The 12,500-nt window shown below is 42.5% G+C and overlaps 1 protein-coding gene across 1 annotated transcript in view; it reads left to right on the top strand.

Moving 5' to 3' along the window:
• orc1 (origin recognition complex, subunit 1) overlaps positions 1 to 12,500 on the top strand; it is a 68,126-nt gene that overhangs the window by 18,040 nt on the left and 37,586 nt on the right. Inside the window, exons 4-5 of the mRNA XM_077717927.1 lie at positions 2,986 to 3,403; positions 4,167 to 4,389. Coding sequence (XP_077574053.1) covers positions 2,986 to 3,403; positions 4,167 to 4,389 — 641 coding nt within the window. The remainder of the gene's footprint in view (positions 1 to 2,985; positions 3,404 to 4,166; positions 4,390 to 12,500) is intronic.

Raw genomic sequence — 12,500 nt, 5'->3', positions numbered from 1 at the left:
GGAGCTGCGGGCGCAAGGTAGTCGGTGCATTTCGTGGCGACAACCCCAGAACTCGCTGGTGGACACCGGCGGTAAGGGATGCTGTCAGGCTGAAAAAGGAGTCTTACCAGTCCCTTTTGGCCCATGGGACTCCGAAGGCCACTGACGAGTACCAGGTGGCCAAGAGGCACACGGCTTTGGTCGTCTCTGAGGCAAGGGAGTTCAGTGAGGCCATGGGGAACGACATCCGGGTGGCTTCAAGGAAGTGCACCCTCAACACAGTGTATAGTGGTTATGGGGCGCTGTGTACCTCGACTCGTGAAAAAATGACTAAATTGAGGGTATGGCTTATGTTCATAAAAAGTCGAAATGCACGAAACTGAAAGTTGACAATGCCATAACACCATAACATAATGTTGCCATGACATTTTGACGCTACGAGGCAAGACAATGTAGCCAATATGGTCATTAATTTCAAAATAGACAAAAGATAAACACACAAAATGCTAAGCAAATATATTTTGAAGTTTATGAATGAAATTAAAGAAAAAAAAGACGTGTGGCCTCTCGCTCGCTCGGGGTGTGGTCATATTACCTAGCTGAACGTTCTCTGGCTGACCAGGCGCGAGTAGCCTTGATATTGAAATCTACAAAATTCCACATAGTCACACTCCCCACCGGTTGGCTCCTTGAACAAGGTAGATTGTTGGAGATTGGTTCCCTGAAAAGTTGATCAATAAAGTAGGAGCACTTCCGCACAGAAACTTTCTCATCTGAAGACTACCATATTTTCTTGCATAATGGCCACCTCCGCACTCTTATATTTGCCTCTGAAATCGTAGAATTTTATGATTTCTCGTACAAGACGCCCCCTGATTCACAATTTTTATCTCCACATTCATGGTTTTAAAAGGGAGTGCAAATTTTATTTTGAAAGGAAAATCTTAAAAATTATCGCCCGTAGAATTTCTGAGGTATATGAATTGAAATTATCCTCTGCTGGACATCTAAGAGCGTGTCGCATGCACGTGGACAAAGCAAATATATAATTGAATATATGATTAAAAACATTAATATCTTTTACTCCGACAGACAGGCACTAAGTAGCTCGTGGACAGGTGCTGGTCCGCGAGCTACTAAGGGCCAGTCTGGTGGTTGAGGGCCATTGGCTTAGATCAGGGGTGTCCAAACTTTTTGCAAAGAGGGCCAGATTTGGTAAGGTGAAAATGTGTGCGGGCCGACTTTTAGCCTGACATTCTTTGAACCATTAACATTAAATGCAAATTAACTTTTTGGGATTTTTTTTTAATTACAAATGGCATACTTTTACATTTTTTTTACATTTAGGTTTTTACCGAAATCACAAACCACAAAAAAATAAGAAAACTATCAAGGATATCTAAGTTCATGTGAAACATCACATATTATTCACTATTATATGCTCACTGTAGGAACAGTGCTGAAAACAAAACAATGATCACTGCATATTCAAACTGTGATTTTGACCATCACAAAAAAAATAATGAACTGAGATTTAAGAATTTATTCAACTCAGAGGACTTAACAAATATCTTGCCTGCACTAATGTGAAGGGTGATACTGGGATCTTTACTGCAGTATGTAGTCCAGGTCTTCTTTGCACGCTAACGAGAAAAAGTCAAACTCAGTTCCTTTTGCCTCTAACTGTCTCTTAATATCTAATGAAACGTCTTCAATTCTCCGTGCCACAGTATTACGAGCCAGGCAAATATTGGCAAACTCTTGCTTCTTCGCGGGACAAATTTTCTCAACCATTTTCATTACACAGTCTTTAATAAATTCACCGTCACTGAAAGGTTTGCAGTGCTTTGCAATTAGCGTTGCCACTTCGTAGCTTGCCTTTGTGGCATTTTCATTTGACTCACGGGCTCTTGTGAAAAAGCTTTGCTGTGCCGTTAAAACAGCTTCCAGTTGCTTCACTTTTTCACCGCGTTCGTTCCCAGTTAGCTTGTCGTAGCTAGCATGTTTCGTCTGGTAGTGCCTCTTAATGTTGAATTCCTTGAAAACAGCCACAGTCTCTTGGCAAATTAGGCAGACACAGTTGTTTCGTATTTCAGTGAAAAAATACTCAAATTTCCACTTCTCCTGGATGCGGCGGCCCTCCCGGTCAACTTTCCTTTTTTTGTTTACATGTTAGAAATGGGCTGGGCTGAAACAATGACGCAAGGGTCACGGCGGCCAGAGTGTGGCCACAGGGCTACTGCCATCTTCTGGTGAAGTGAAAAATAGCTTTTTGTACACATTTATTTTATACTGTGGTCAACAGTGCTGGCGGGCCGTGTATTATTGATTTCATGATAGAGGCCGTGGGCCGGTCAAAATTTGTCCTCGGGCCTTATTTGGCCCGCGGGCCGGACTTTGGACATGCCTGGCTTAGATGATGTAATATAGAAAAATTAGCACCAAAATGCCACAATGTTTAATAGCTTGAAAAATGTACATTCTGGGTCGCAGGGTGCTGGAGCCTATGCCCAGCTCACTGCGGGCAGCAGGCCGGGGACACCTAAAATTGGTGGCCAGCCAATCGCAGGGCAAAAAGAGATGTACAACCATTCAGGCTTACACTCATACCTATGGGCAATTTAGAGTGTTCAACCAGCCTACCATCCACGTTTTTGGAATGTGGGAGGGAACTGGAGTACCTGAGAAAAAACCCACACAAGCCCAAGAAGAACATGCAAAAACTCCACACAGTGAGAACCCAACTGGCATTCAATCTTCGGAACCAGAACTGCGAGGCCAACGCGCTGACCACACGTTTACCCCCCCGCTTGGAATATATGAAATACCAAAATTTTCACCAAAAGTCAAACCGTTGACAATAACTGTTTTAAGGTGTCAAATTGTACAGGTGATGCATGACACGTACCCACTAATCTGTTCTGTTATACTGCGGTAATGATATAATCTTTGAAACGCTCATAAAGCCTCTAGGTTTTGGACTAATTTTACAATCTTTACTCGTAGGTGAAGCATCTTAATGGACCAGCTCCATTCCCAGACCACAGTAATGATAAAGATACTCTCTACGTGAAGTTGTCCTGGGATACCAAGGCTTTCAAGATTATAGACTCTGCTCTGTTTTCATCTTCCAACCTACCTTCCTGGACCAAATCCTCTTCATGCTCATCGCATACCGTAGCTCCTGTGTCTCGAACAGTAAAGCGACGAGCTTTGTCCACCCCTGACTCATCTGTTATACAACAGGCATCCTCATCAAATCTCCAAAACACTGAAGGAACCATGGATACACTAAACGATGACTTCCTAAAAGTTGAATCCCTGCACTCCCCAACGAGACTGTCCGCTTCAAATTTTCTGAGGACAAAGATAAGCAATGCATCAGCAAGGGGACAAAGAGTTTGCAAACAGCTGGAACCTCACAGTAAGTAGTTAACTATTTGAAGATTTGGAAAGTGGTTGGATCAAATTTGCACAAAAGTACTGACTCCGTTATTGCGCTTAGTGCGACTCTTCATTTCCGAAATCAAAAGTTCTAGCCTAGACACTGGCCCTCCTCTGACCAGTTTGCATGGTCGCCTTGAAATAATTGAATATCATTGAAAGATGACTTGGCATACAGTGCTATTTCTACTTACGGATGTCTCTACATCTGAAATATTCAAGTTATGAAAAGCCTGAATGGGGAAACATTAATCTCTAGATCTGAAGGAAACCCCAAGCTACACAATGTAAAATCTAAAAAATAATCACATGCTTTCAACCCTCGTTTCTTCCAGAATATGTTCTTTCTTAAATTTTTCTCAGTGTCTTTAATGTGGCTTCATTCTTTGCTTTTCATCATAATCACCCAAGAAAGTTATGGGTCAAGTGAAAAGAAGAAACATATTTTTAAAGTGTTCAAGAGTCTCACTATTCCTTTCTGGACGACAAATAACTTGCGCATTTTTGTAAAAGTATAAAAAATGTGTCATAAGCCATTCATTGGAACAATGTTTCACCAAATATAACACGATTTTAAGTTGCATGTTTCTGTGCATGTTCGTGTTTACTCAGCTGCCAAATGTTTACCCCCTCTCCCTCACCTATGCACTCGCAATTCCATTCCATTAGAAAATGTCTTTGCATTTCTTGTTTTAATGGATTCATCTATCTTATCATATTTTTCTTACCTATTGTCACTTTAGGTACGGGAAATAATTCAATGCCATTTAGCAAGGTGGAGTTGACTGAGGGGATATCTACAGCTCATCCTCAGGAGCTGCATCGCACCGATAGCTTAACCAAACTACAAACGATTCATAGGACACCTCACAATTTAAGTATCAGCCTAAAGCCCTCGGTTGTCATGGTGAACAAACTACCTGTTTCTGGACGAGAGACTCCTCAAATTAGAGCTGTTTTATCCATGTAAGTCAAAGTTGAATTACATTTTAATTTGGTTGGTTCACTCTTAATACAGTACCTCAAAAGTGAATACACCCTTCTCACTTCTGCATTTTTTTTCTCATCTCATTTTCTGAACCGTTTTATCCTCATCAGGGTTGCGGGGGGTGCTGGAGCCTCTCCCAGCTGACTCCGAGCCAGAGGCCAGCCGATCGCAGGCCACAAGGAGCTGGACTACCATGCACACTCAGACTAATACCTAAGGGCAATTTAGAGTGTGCAATCGGCCTACTATGCATGGTTTTGGAATGTGGGAAGAAACCCACAGGGGGAAACTCATGCAGCCCTGGGGAGAACATGGCAACTCCACACAGGTGGACGTGACTTGGATTTGAACCCAGGACCTCAGTGGCCGACGCGCTAACAGATGTGCCAAGGCGGCCCGGTGGCGTTAGTGGTAGTTCAGCCAAATACACAGTAATTTGATGCCTACCGCAATAAGAACATTTTAGTGGGCGGTTTATTGTCTCATAAAATATTGCTTATATGCGATAAGGTTAATAAAAAAAGGGTTAGGGATGCAATTGAGTCCCTCAATATACGAAAACAAGATACAAGTTATAAAAACATCTATTCATTTCCTATAGCCGTTATTTTATTTTGAAATTGTCGCAGATGCATTGCTTCTTGCTGGAAAATTTCACTACACTCTACGCCTACGGGCTGCCTCACAACAACAATTCTCCATTTTTCTTTGACCAACGTTGGTCGTTGTGTGCTTAAACTAATGCTTGGAGGAAGCTGTGTCCGGCGTTTTTGATGAATCATTTGCACAATTCTTCAATTTGGACACAGAAAAATAGGATATTGATGGATTTGTGGGTGATGATTGATCAAAAAATGAGTTCATTTGTAAAACGACTAAATAAAGTACAACCAAAGTCAGTTTTGCTTCCGTTGCCTTTTTAAAAACTACTTGCATTAGTGCAGTGTGCCTTGTGTGTGTCAAATACACAACTAGTACTTGTTACTGAGCCTGCGCCTTTAAATGCGGGGCGCTGTATAGTAGTGGAAATATGGTCCTTCGTTGCAAGCAGGTATTTTAGATGGAGTAAGCGAAGCACTTTCTTCATTGCAAGCCAATATATAATAATGTAAAACTTATAACCCCAACATAGAGGGCGCCACACTGATGTAACTCGTAGCGTTAGCATACCGTCTTTTAGCATGGTAAGTGTCATCACTTCAAAAATTGCCTACTGTTAACTGTAATGAAAGCATTTTTTTTAAATGTGTGGTGAACAGCGTGATCAGCGATGTCAGCCATTCACAGTGTTATGATAACGATGCTTTTATACCCACAAAAACTGCTATAATCTTACCATTCCCTCCTGTGGTGATTATAAACACATAGGAACCTCGCGACGCTACTTTTGATCGAAATTCTTCACAAATTACTTCGAACTGGAGTTTAGACTGACCAGGAGGGGGTGAAAAACCCTCGTGCAGTTGAGGTAGAAATCCTCCCTTGACTGCCCGTTTGGGATGATCGCCTCGTGACCTGGTGTCTCAGAATAGGAAAGACATAAATCAGTGTCAGACAGTAGCACAACATCAGGGTCACATTGGGATATGGATTGTTGCATGTGCATCATGGTCCATTCGACTGGCATTATTGTTCAAAGTTGAAAAGCAGGGTAAACAACAGGTTACGATAACAAGCACAAGAGCATAAACAGTTACGAACGGTACTAGGGCTTTCAAAAGACTCTGTCCATGGAACAGGTCAAGCCATCCTTGTTGTGGAACCGGATCTCTGGTCTAGCGTTCTGTATGTTCTTCATAGTTTGTAGGGCATAATGGACTGAGTGGGATGCATTGGCAGGGATGAAGGTGCAGCATGAGTGGCACACACCTTCCTGGCCGGCGGTTATTTGGGCTTCTCGGCCTTGTTGTGGTCGGACTGATACTCTGTAGTCAATGGCCTCCAGACGAGGGTGTTCCTTGCTGTTCCTACCCAGGGGAACGGAGCCATCAGGATTTTGGAGGAGACTGACCAGTGTTTGTTTTCGAGGGGGACATCCAAACCCTACACTGGATCATGGTCGTGAGCTCCAACACTCGTTCATCAGCTTTGAAAGCGGTGGCCATCTTGGTGAAGTTAGGAGTCAAAATCACACGGTGGGGTCCGTCACCATGTAAAGAAGACCAGCACTTTCTTTTTATCACCTTGATGAGTACCAGATCGCCTGGGGACAGGACTTTGGCTTTTGTGACCGACATGGCATAAGCTTTCTGGGATGGGCATATCTCAACCCACTTGGTAAGTGTGTCAATGATCACAAGACTGTACATATGTGCCTTTTTGGCTCAGTTCGATGAAATCCATGTTCCGAACTTCGAAGGGATATGTCCCTCTTTGCCTTGTTTGGCGCTTGGGTCATTCATTGCCTTGAGAGTTGTCTACAGCAGGTGAGACAGTTTCTGCCAAAAATTTAAAGTAGGTTTGGAGTCCTCTTGGACTCTACTATCCCTCCTGTGGAGGCAAAGCTCCTGCCATGGCTCAATTTGGCAATTACTTCAAACAATAATGGTTGAACGCATGGCTTGTTTGCATAAAGGCCGTTCTTGTGTTGAGTGGCTCCTGTTGCCCATTGTAATTTCGCTTTTTCTGGTCATTTATTTTGCACGTCTCTTAGGATTTTAGCAGGGTTTGGGCTATGTTTTTCCACCGTGGAGATTGCCATCTGGATGCTTGCAGAGTGTGCGGCTTCTTTAGCTGCTCCGTCTGTTCGCCTGTTCCCCAATGAGACGGGGTCTTGTCCCATCGTGTGTGCTTTATTTTTGCGGATAGCCAGCTTCATTGAGGAGTTCTGTGAGAAGCTCTGCTTGTTTGACTGGGGATCCATTGGACATATTTATTCCCTGTTTAAACCCGTTGTAAGAAGGTTTAGTCTCAATCGAAACACTGCAAAAGGTAGATCCTCATCCCCCTCTTGGCTATTTTCATGTCTGCTGGTTGTTCAGCAACACTTGGTATGGACATTCCCGCCTTGGGTCGTGCTAGTGCTTCTTCTTTATACCTAGGTTGAGCACCCAGGCTCCTGGCACCATCGTTGGTCTGTTTCCTGTTGAGAAGACGGTCTCCTGCTAACCCAAATTCAATGCGTTTCCTTAAAGATTTTTCCTTTTTTCACGATTATTTGTTCCTCCATGTCAAGTTTGACATTTGCAGTGTGACATTTGGTTGACATCAAGTATTTTTTTCCATAATTAGTTGCCGCTATCCCTAAAGAAGGGCTTATTGGCGATTTCAGAAATCGATTTCAAATTTTCAAATCCTTTGTCGCCATTTCTTAAATCGCCAATAAGCCCCTTTTCAGGGATGCAGCGAAGGATTTGGAAATTTGAAATCGATTTCTGAAATTGCCAATAAGCCCTTTTTCAGGGATCGATTCCAAATTTCAAAATCCTTTTCCACCTAGATTTCTAACCGATTGATTATATCTCGGTGGCCAGTCAATCAAAAACACAAGACAGACAACCATTCACGCTCACTTATAAAACATTAGTTTTCTGCAAATTTTCATCACTGGTGAAAAGTGCCATCCAGTCTGTCTGCGCTTCTTGGCAGCAAATCACCTTTTGCTTTCCTATTAGCAGTAATCATTCCCAAAGGAAATAGGTCAACATCATTTGATTGACATCAATTGTTCGATGCTTATGCAATCCGTATATCATTAATATTCAAATATTCATTACTATGACCCACGCCAAAGCATATTTCACCTGCTCAGGACAAAACAAGGAATGTTTCTCATGCACTGATAACATCCATGCCTCTTCTGTACTAGGGAAATCATGCATATCCTAAATTGTTTTATTTAAACCAGCCAGGTACATTTGACCTAATGATTTGGATGGATGTCATTTTTGCATTGTCATTTTCATGTTTGATATCATTAACAACTGAATAATTCTTAACACTTAGGGTCTAATTCACGAATGGCCCCTGTATTGCTAACCACTAATCCTATTGAATTTCTATTGGCTCATCTCACCAGGAGACGATGTTTACTTAAGATAAGAGCCATTTTCTGCAGTAGCATTCTGCACACAATATTTTAACTCCACTCTATGCACCTCAAGTCAACTCTTCGTACACCTTCAGCTGCTTTTCCCACACTTTCTTTTCTAGGCACTTGCAAAACTCTTTTTCTCCATGCTTAAAAAAACTTTTATATTTACTTACTAAAATTATTTTTTTCAACCTCCGATTTCCATTCTTTGCTCATCAAATCTTCCAAAATCCTCAAATTAGGACAGAAACCATGCATCTCTAACCATTGTGGCAGACACAAAGGCAACCCCCCCCCCCCCCCCACACACACACACACACACTATGCATCTGCACATACCCCACATCTGGTTCCCCTCCGGTCTCTATTCTGCAGTCTGGCAACAAACCCACCTCTTGTTACTTTCCGACCCATATTAATCACTTAATACTTTAAACAACAATTCTATTCTAAAATTACCAAAATGTATCTCAATATTTCAGGATTCACCAAATATCTCTGAACACACCAAGATCAGAAAAGTCCCTGAATTTGCCTCTTAGCGGAGTCCCTGGCTGTTCTTGTTTTACATACGTCGGTCCCAAACTTTGAACATATATGTTCCACGTACGTGTTTCAAACCTAGAACATTTAAGTTCAACATATGTCCGTCCCAGACCTTGAACATCTATGTTTTACGTACGTTGGTCCCAGAGCACAAACTTTCAACACTACCGCAGTGATCATACTCATTCAAATTATTACACTTCACGGACAAAGAAATCAAAGTGTGAACTCACAATCTTTCTCGTTCCGAACCTGCCCTAATTCGGGGGACCCGTCACCAGATCACCGGCGCGGCGAGGGAATGTCTATCGGGCTGACCCTTTCAATTGAGGATGTCGACAGTCTTTATTTTGCCCTTCATAGTGGTCCGTCGTCGCTCTAGCAATTGCTGGCATGTTGGGTCCCGGGCTTTGGCACCAAAGTAACATAGGCCTGTAAAACAACTTCAGGAAACAGGTTAAGGAGTGAGACCAATTTAAAGGAGATTTAGTTTATTACCAGACTACAGAATGGGGAGAGAGCTCGAACGGCGTGATTGCTCAGTCTGTTGTCCTTCAACTTTCTCTGAATGACCAGTGAGTGAGTCTCGTATACCGTTAAAACTGACCGTTGTTGGCAGGACTTTGTACAGATATGTTTGTCATTTGCAGGGCACAGATTGATTAATCAGTGTCAGACAGTTGAGTGTTTGTGCTGACATGTCAACCCAATCGCAAAACTAAGATAGATTAATCAGTCAGACAGTTTAGTGTTTATGCTGACATGTCAGCCATTCACAGTTTGTATGAACACGATGCTTTCATACTCACAAAAACTTATATAATCTCACAGGTGACACTGCGGTAATCTTACAAGGCTGCAAAATGCCACAAATTATCTCTACTTTACTACTCCAGTCTTTACCAAAATACTAAATATGCAAGTTGTGTCAAAAACAAAAGTAAAGCAATATTTTTTTCCAATAATTGACATGAAAATGTTGAAAGTTTTAAATTTTGGTTTGACTTTTTAACTTACTGGCGGGTGGTGGGAGTGGCCAGCCTCGACTTTGGCTGTACCCTGCAGGCGTCATAACTGGGAACATTGTCGACAATTTTATCGCCTGCTTCCTCCAGAGAAGTCTTTGTGATCGGGCAACCCTGAGGTGCAGCGGGCTGTTGGCTCATGAACAACATACTTGAGCCTTGACAGTGCTGTGTGCATGAGTTTTAAAACATTACTGTTTATTTATTTGGAGGACTGGAGCCATGTGACATGCGGACGGGTGGCTGTTGTATGACATATTAAAACATGTTTTCACCCGATTTGACTATTTTAAAAATGTATTGGGTTTGTTATATTGGCCCCCAGCTAAATGAAACAATCATAATAACGGTACAAAAATGTAGATGTGTATACAATGCACAGCAGGTGACAGTATGTTTAATCTACCTTGATCTGGGCTCCATGCAAGATCTCAACCTGTGGCGCCAAAATGATAACAAGAACAGATAGTAAAAATCCCAGAACCACACGGGGGGACCTAGTAAATGACCTACGGCAGGGGTCTCAAACTCGCGACACACGGGCCAACTGCAGCCAGGGGACCATAATTTGTGGCCCGCGTCTTAATATGCAAGATTAATGTCCGTGCGGCCCGCAAGATTGATATGAATGACACGGTGTTCGGAGCTGGATGAACCAATCACGGTGAAGTATACGGCTCTGGAGGGCGGGACATTGGACGGGCTGTCCAGTGCCTCGCTAACTCACTCATTCCTCCAATCAGCTGGGCAAGGGAGAAGCCCTGAAGCCGATCACTCCGCTCGGCTCGGAGAGCTGCCGAAATCCAATACGATCGGAGAGCGAAAGTGCATGCGCCACAGACTCGCGCGACTGAAAGTCAAACGGTCAAATCGAAAGCGTGCATGCGCCACAGAACTGAACGACTGAAAGTTAAACGGTCAAATCAAAAGTGTGCATGCGCCACAGCACCGCCCGACTGAAAGTTAAACATTCAATCCGAGACTCATTCTTAGTGTAAACCCATATTTCAACCCCAGAGATGTCTGTTTCAAAGCCTGCCGTGAAGAGAAAGGTCAGTGATGAGCACAGACAGTTTCAAGAAAAGTGGGGAGTGCAATATTTCTTTGTTGATCACAGGGGCACCCCGACGTGTCTCATTTGCACTGAAAAAGTTGCGGTTCACTAGGAACACAATTTGAAACGTCATTATGTTACGAGACATGCTGAGGAGTACGACAAATACCAGGTAGATGAGAGAGCCAACCAAGTTGACAGTCTGCAGTTGCAGCAGTCGAAGCTAGCTACGCCGTTTGTGAGCTTATTGCCAAGGCAGGGAAGCCATTCACAGAAGGTGAATTTATCAAAAAGTGCATATTAGAGGCTGCACATATTGTCTGTCCAGAAAAGAAAAGTCAGTTCAACAACATCAGCCTTTCTGCCAAAACCGTGGTAGAGCGCATTTCTGACCTGTCAAGTGACATTTATGATCAACTTTGTGAGAAAGCGCAAAGTTTCAGTGTATATTCAGTGGCTCTTGATGAGACCACAGACAACACAGACACTGCCCAGCTCGCAATATATGTCCGTGGTGTTGATGACAATTTTGAAGTGTTGGAGGAGTTGCTCACAATAATTCCAATGCATGGCCAGACCACCGCTATGGAATTATTTCACAAGCTGTGTGATGCCATTCAGAATGCCGGTTGGCCATTGAAGAGCTTTGTTGAGATAACTGATGGAGCCCCATCAATGATTGGGAGGAAGAATGGACTGGTAGCACTTGTTCAAAAAAAAAAACTGGAAGAGGAGGGTGTGGAGGAGGCCATAGCTCTGCACTGCATTATCCATCAGCAGGCCCTTTGCAGCAGATGCCTGAAGTTTGACAATGTGATGTCTGTCGTTGTGAAATGCATTAACCAAATCAGATCCAGGGGCTTAAAGCATAGACGGTTTGGTGCTTTTTTGGAGGAAATGGAGTCTGAATATGGGAATGTGCTCTACTTCACTGATGTTTATTGGCTCAGCAGGAGAAATGTGTTGAGATTTTTTGAGTTGAGAGCAGAAGTAAAAGACTTCATGGAGATAGACAGGGTTGCTGTTCCTGTGCTAAATGATCCCAAATGGCACATGAAGTTAGCTTTTCTTGTTGATATCACACATGAGCTTAATGTACTGAACAGCAATGTGAGAAGAAGTGATGCCAGGTCTCTCGCAGCAAGAAGTAGACAAGAGAAGCTGTGTCCAGAATATTTCATGTTCAATGTTCCATTCAAGTTCAGAAAGTTAAAATTTAAAGAGCTGTTAATACAGACATTTGAAACAAAATAAAAATAATTAGTTTTCTCTACTTAGCCAGCCACTGTATATCTACTGTATTCTCATTATTTTTTATTTGTATTTATTACTTATTGATTTATTTTTTATTAATCTTTAAGTTAATTTATTTAATCCATTATTTTTTGTTAAAAAATAAAGATATTTGATAACGTTGGAATGTTTTATCAG

Source organism: Stigmatopora nigra, chromosome 5 (genome assembly GCF_051989575.1).
Source record: "Stigmatopora nigra isolate UIUO_SnigA chromosome 5, RoL_Snig_1.1, whole genome shotgun sequence".
NCBI classification, from domain to species: domain Eukaryota; kingdom Metazoa; phylum Chordata; class Actinopteri; order Syngnathiformes; family Syngnathidae; genus Stigmatopora; species Stigmatopora nigra.
The sequence above is the reverse complement of the archived record's forward strand: the minus strand, read 5'-3'. Positions and strand labels throughout refer to the sequence as shown.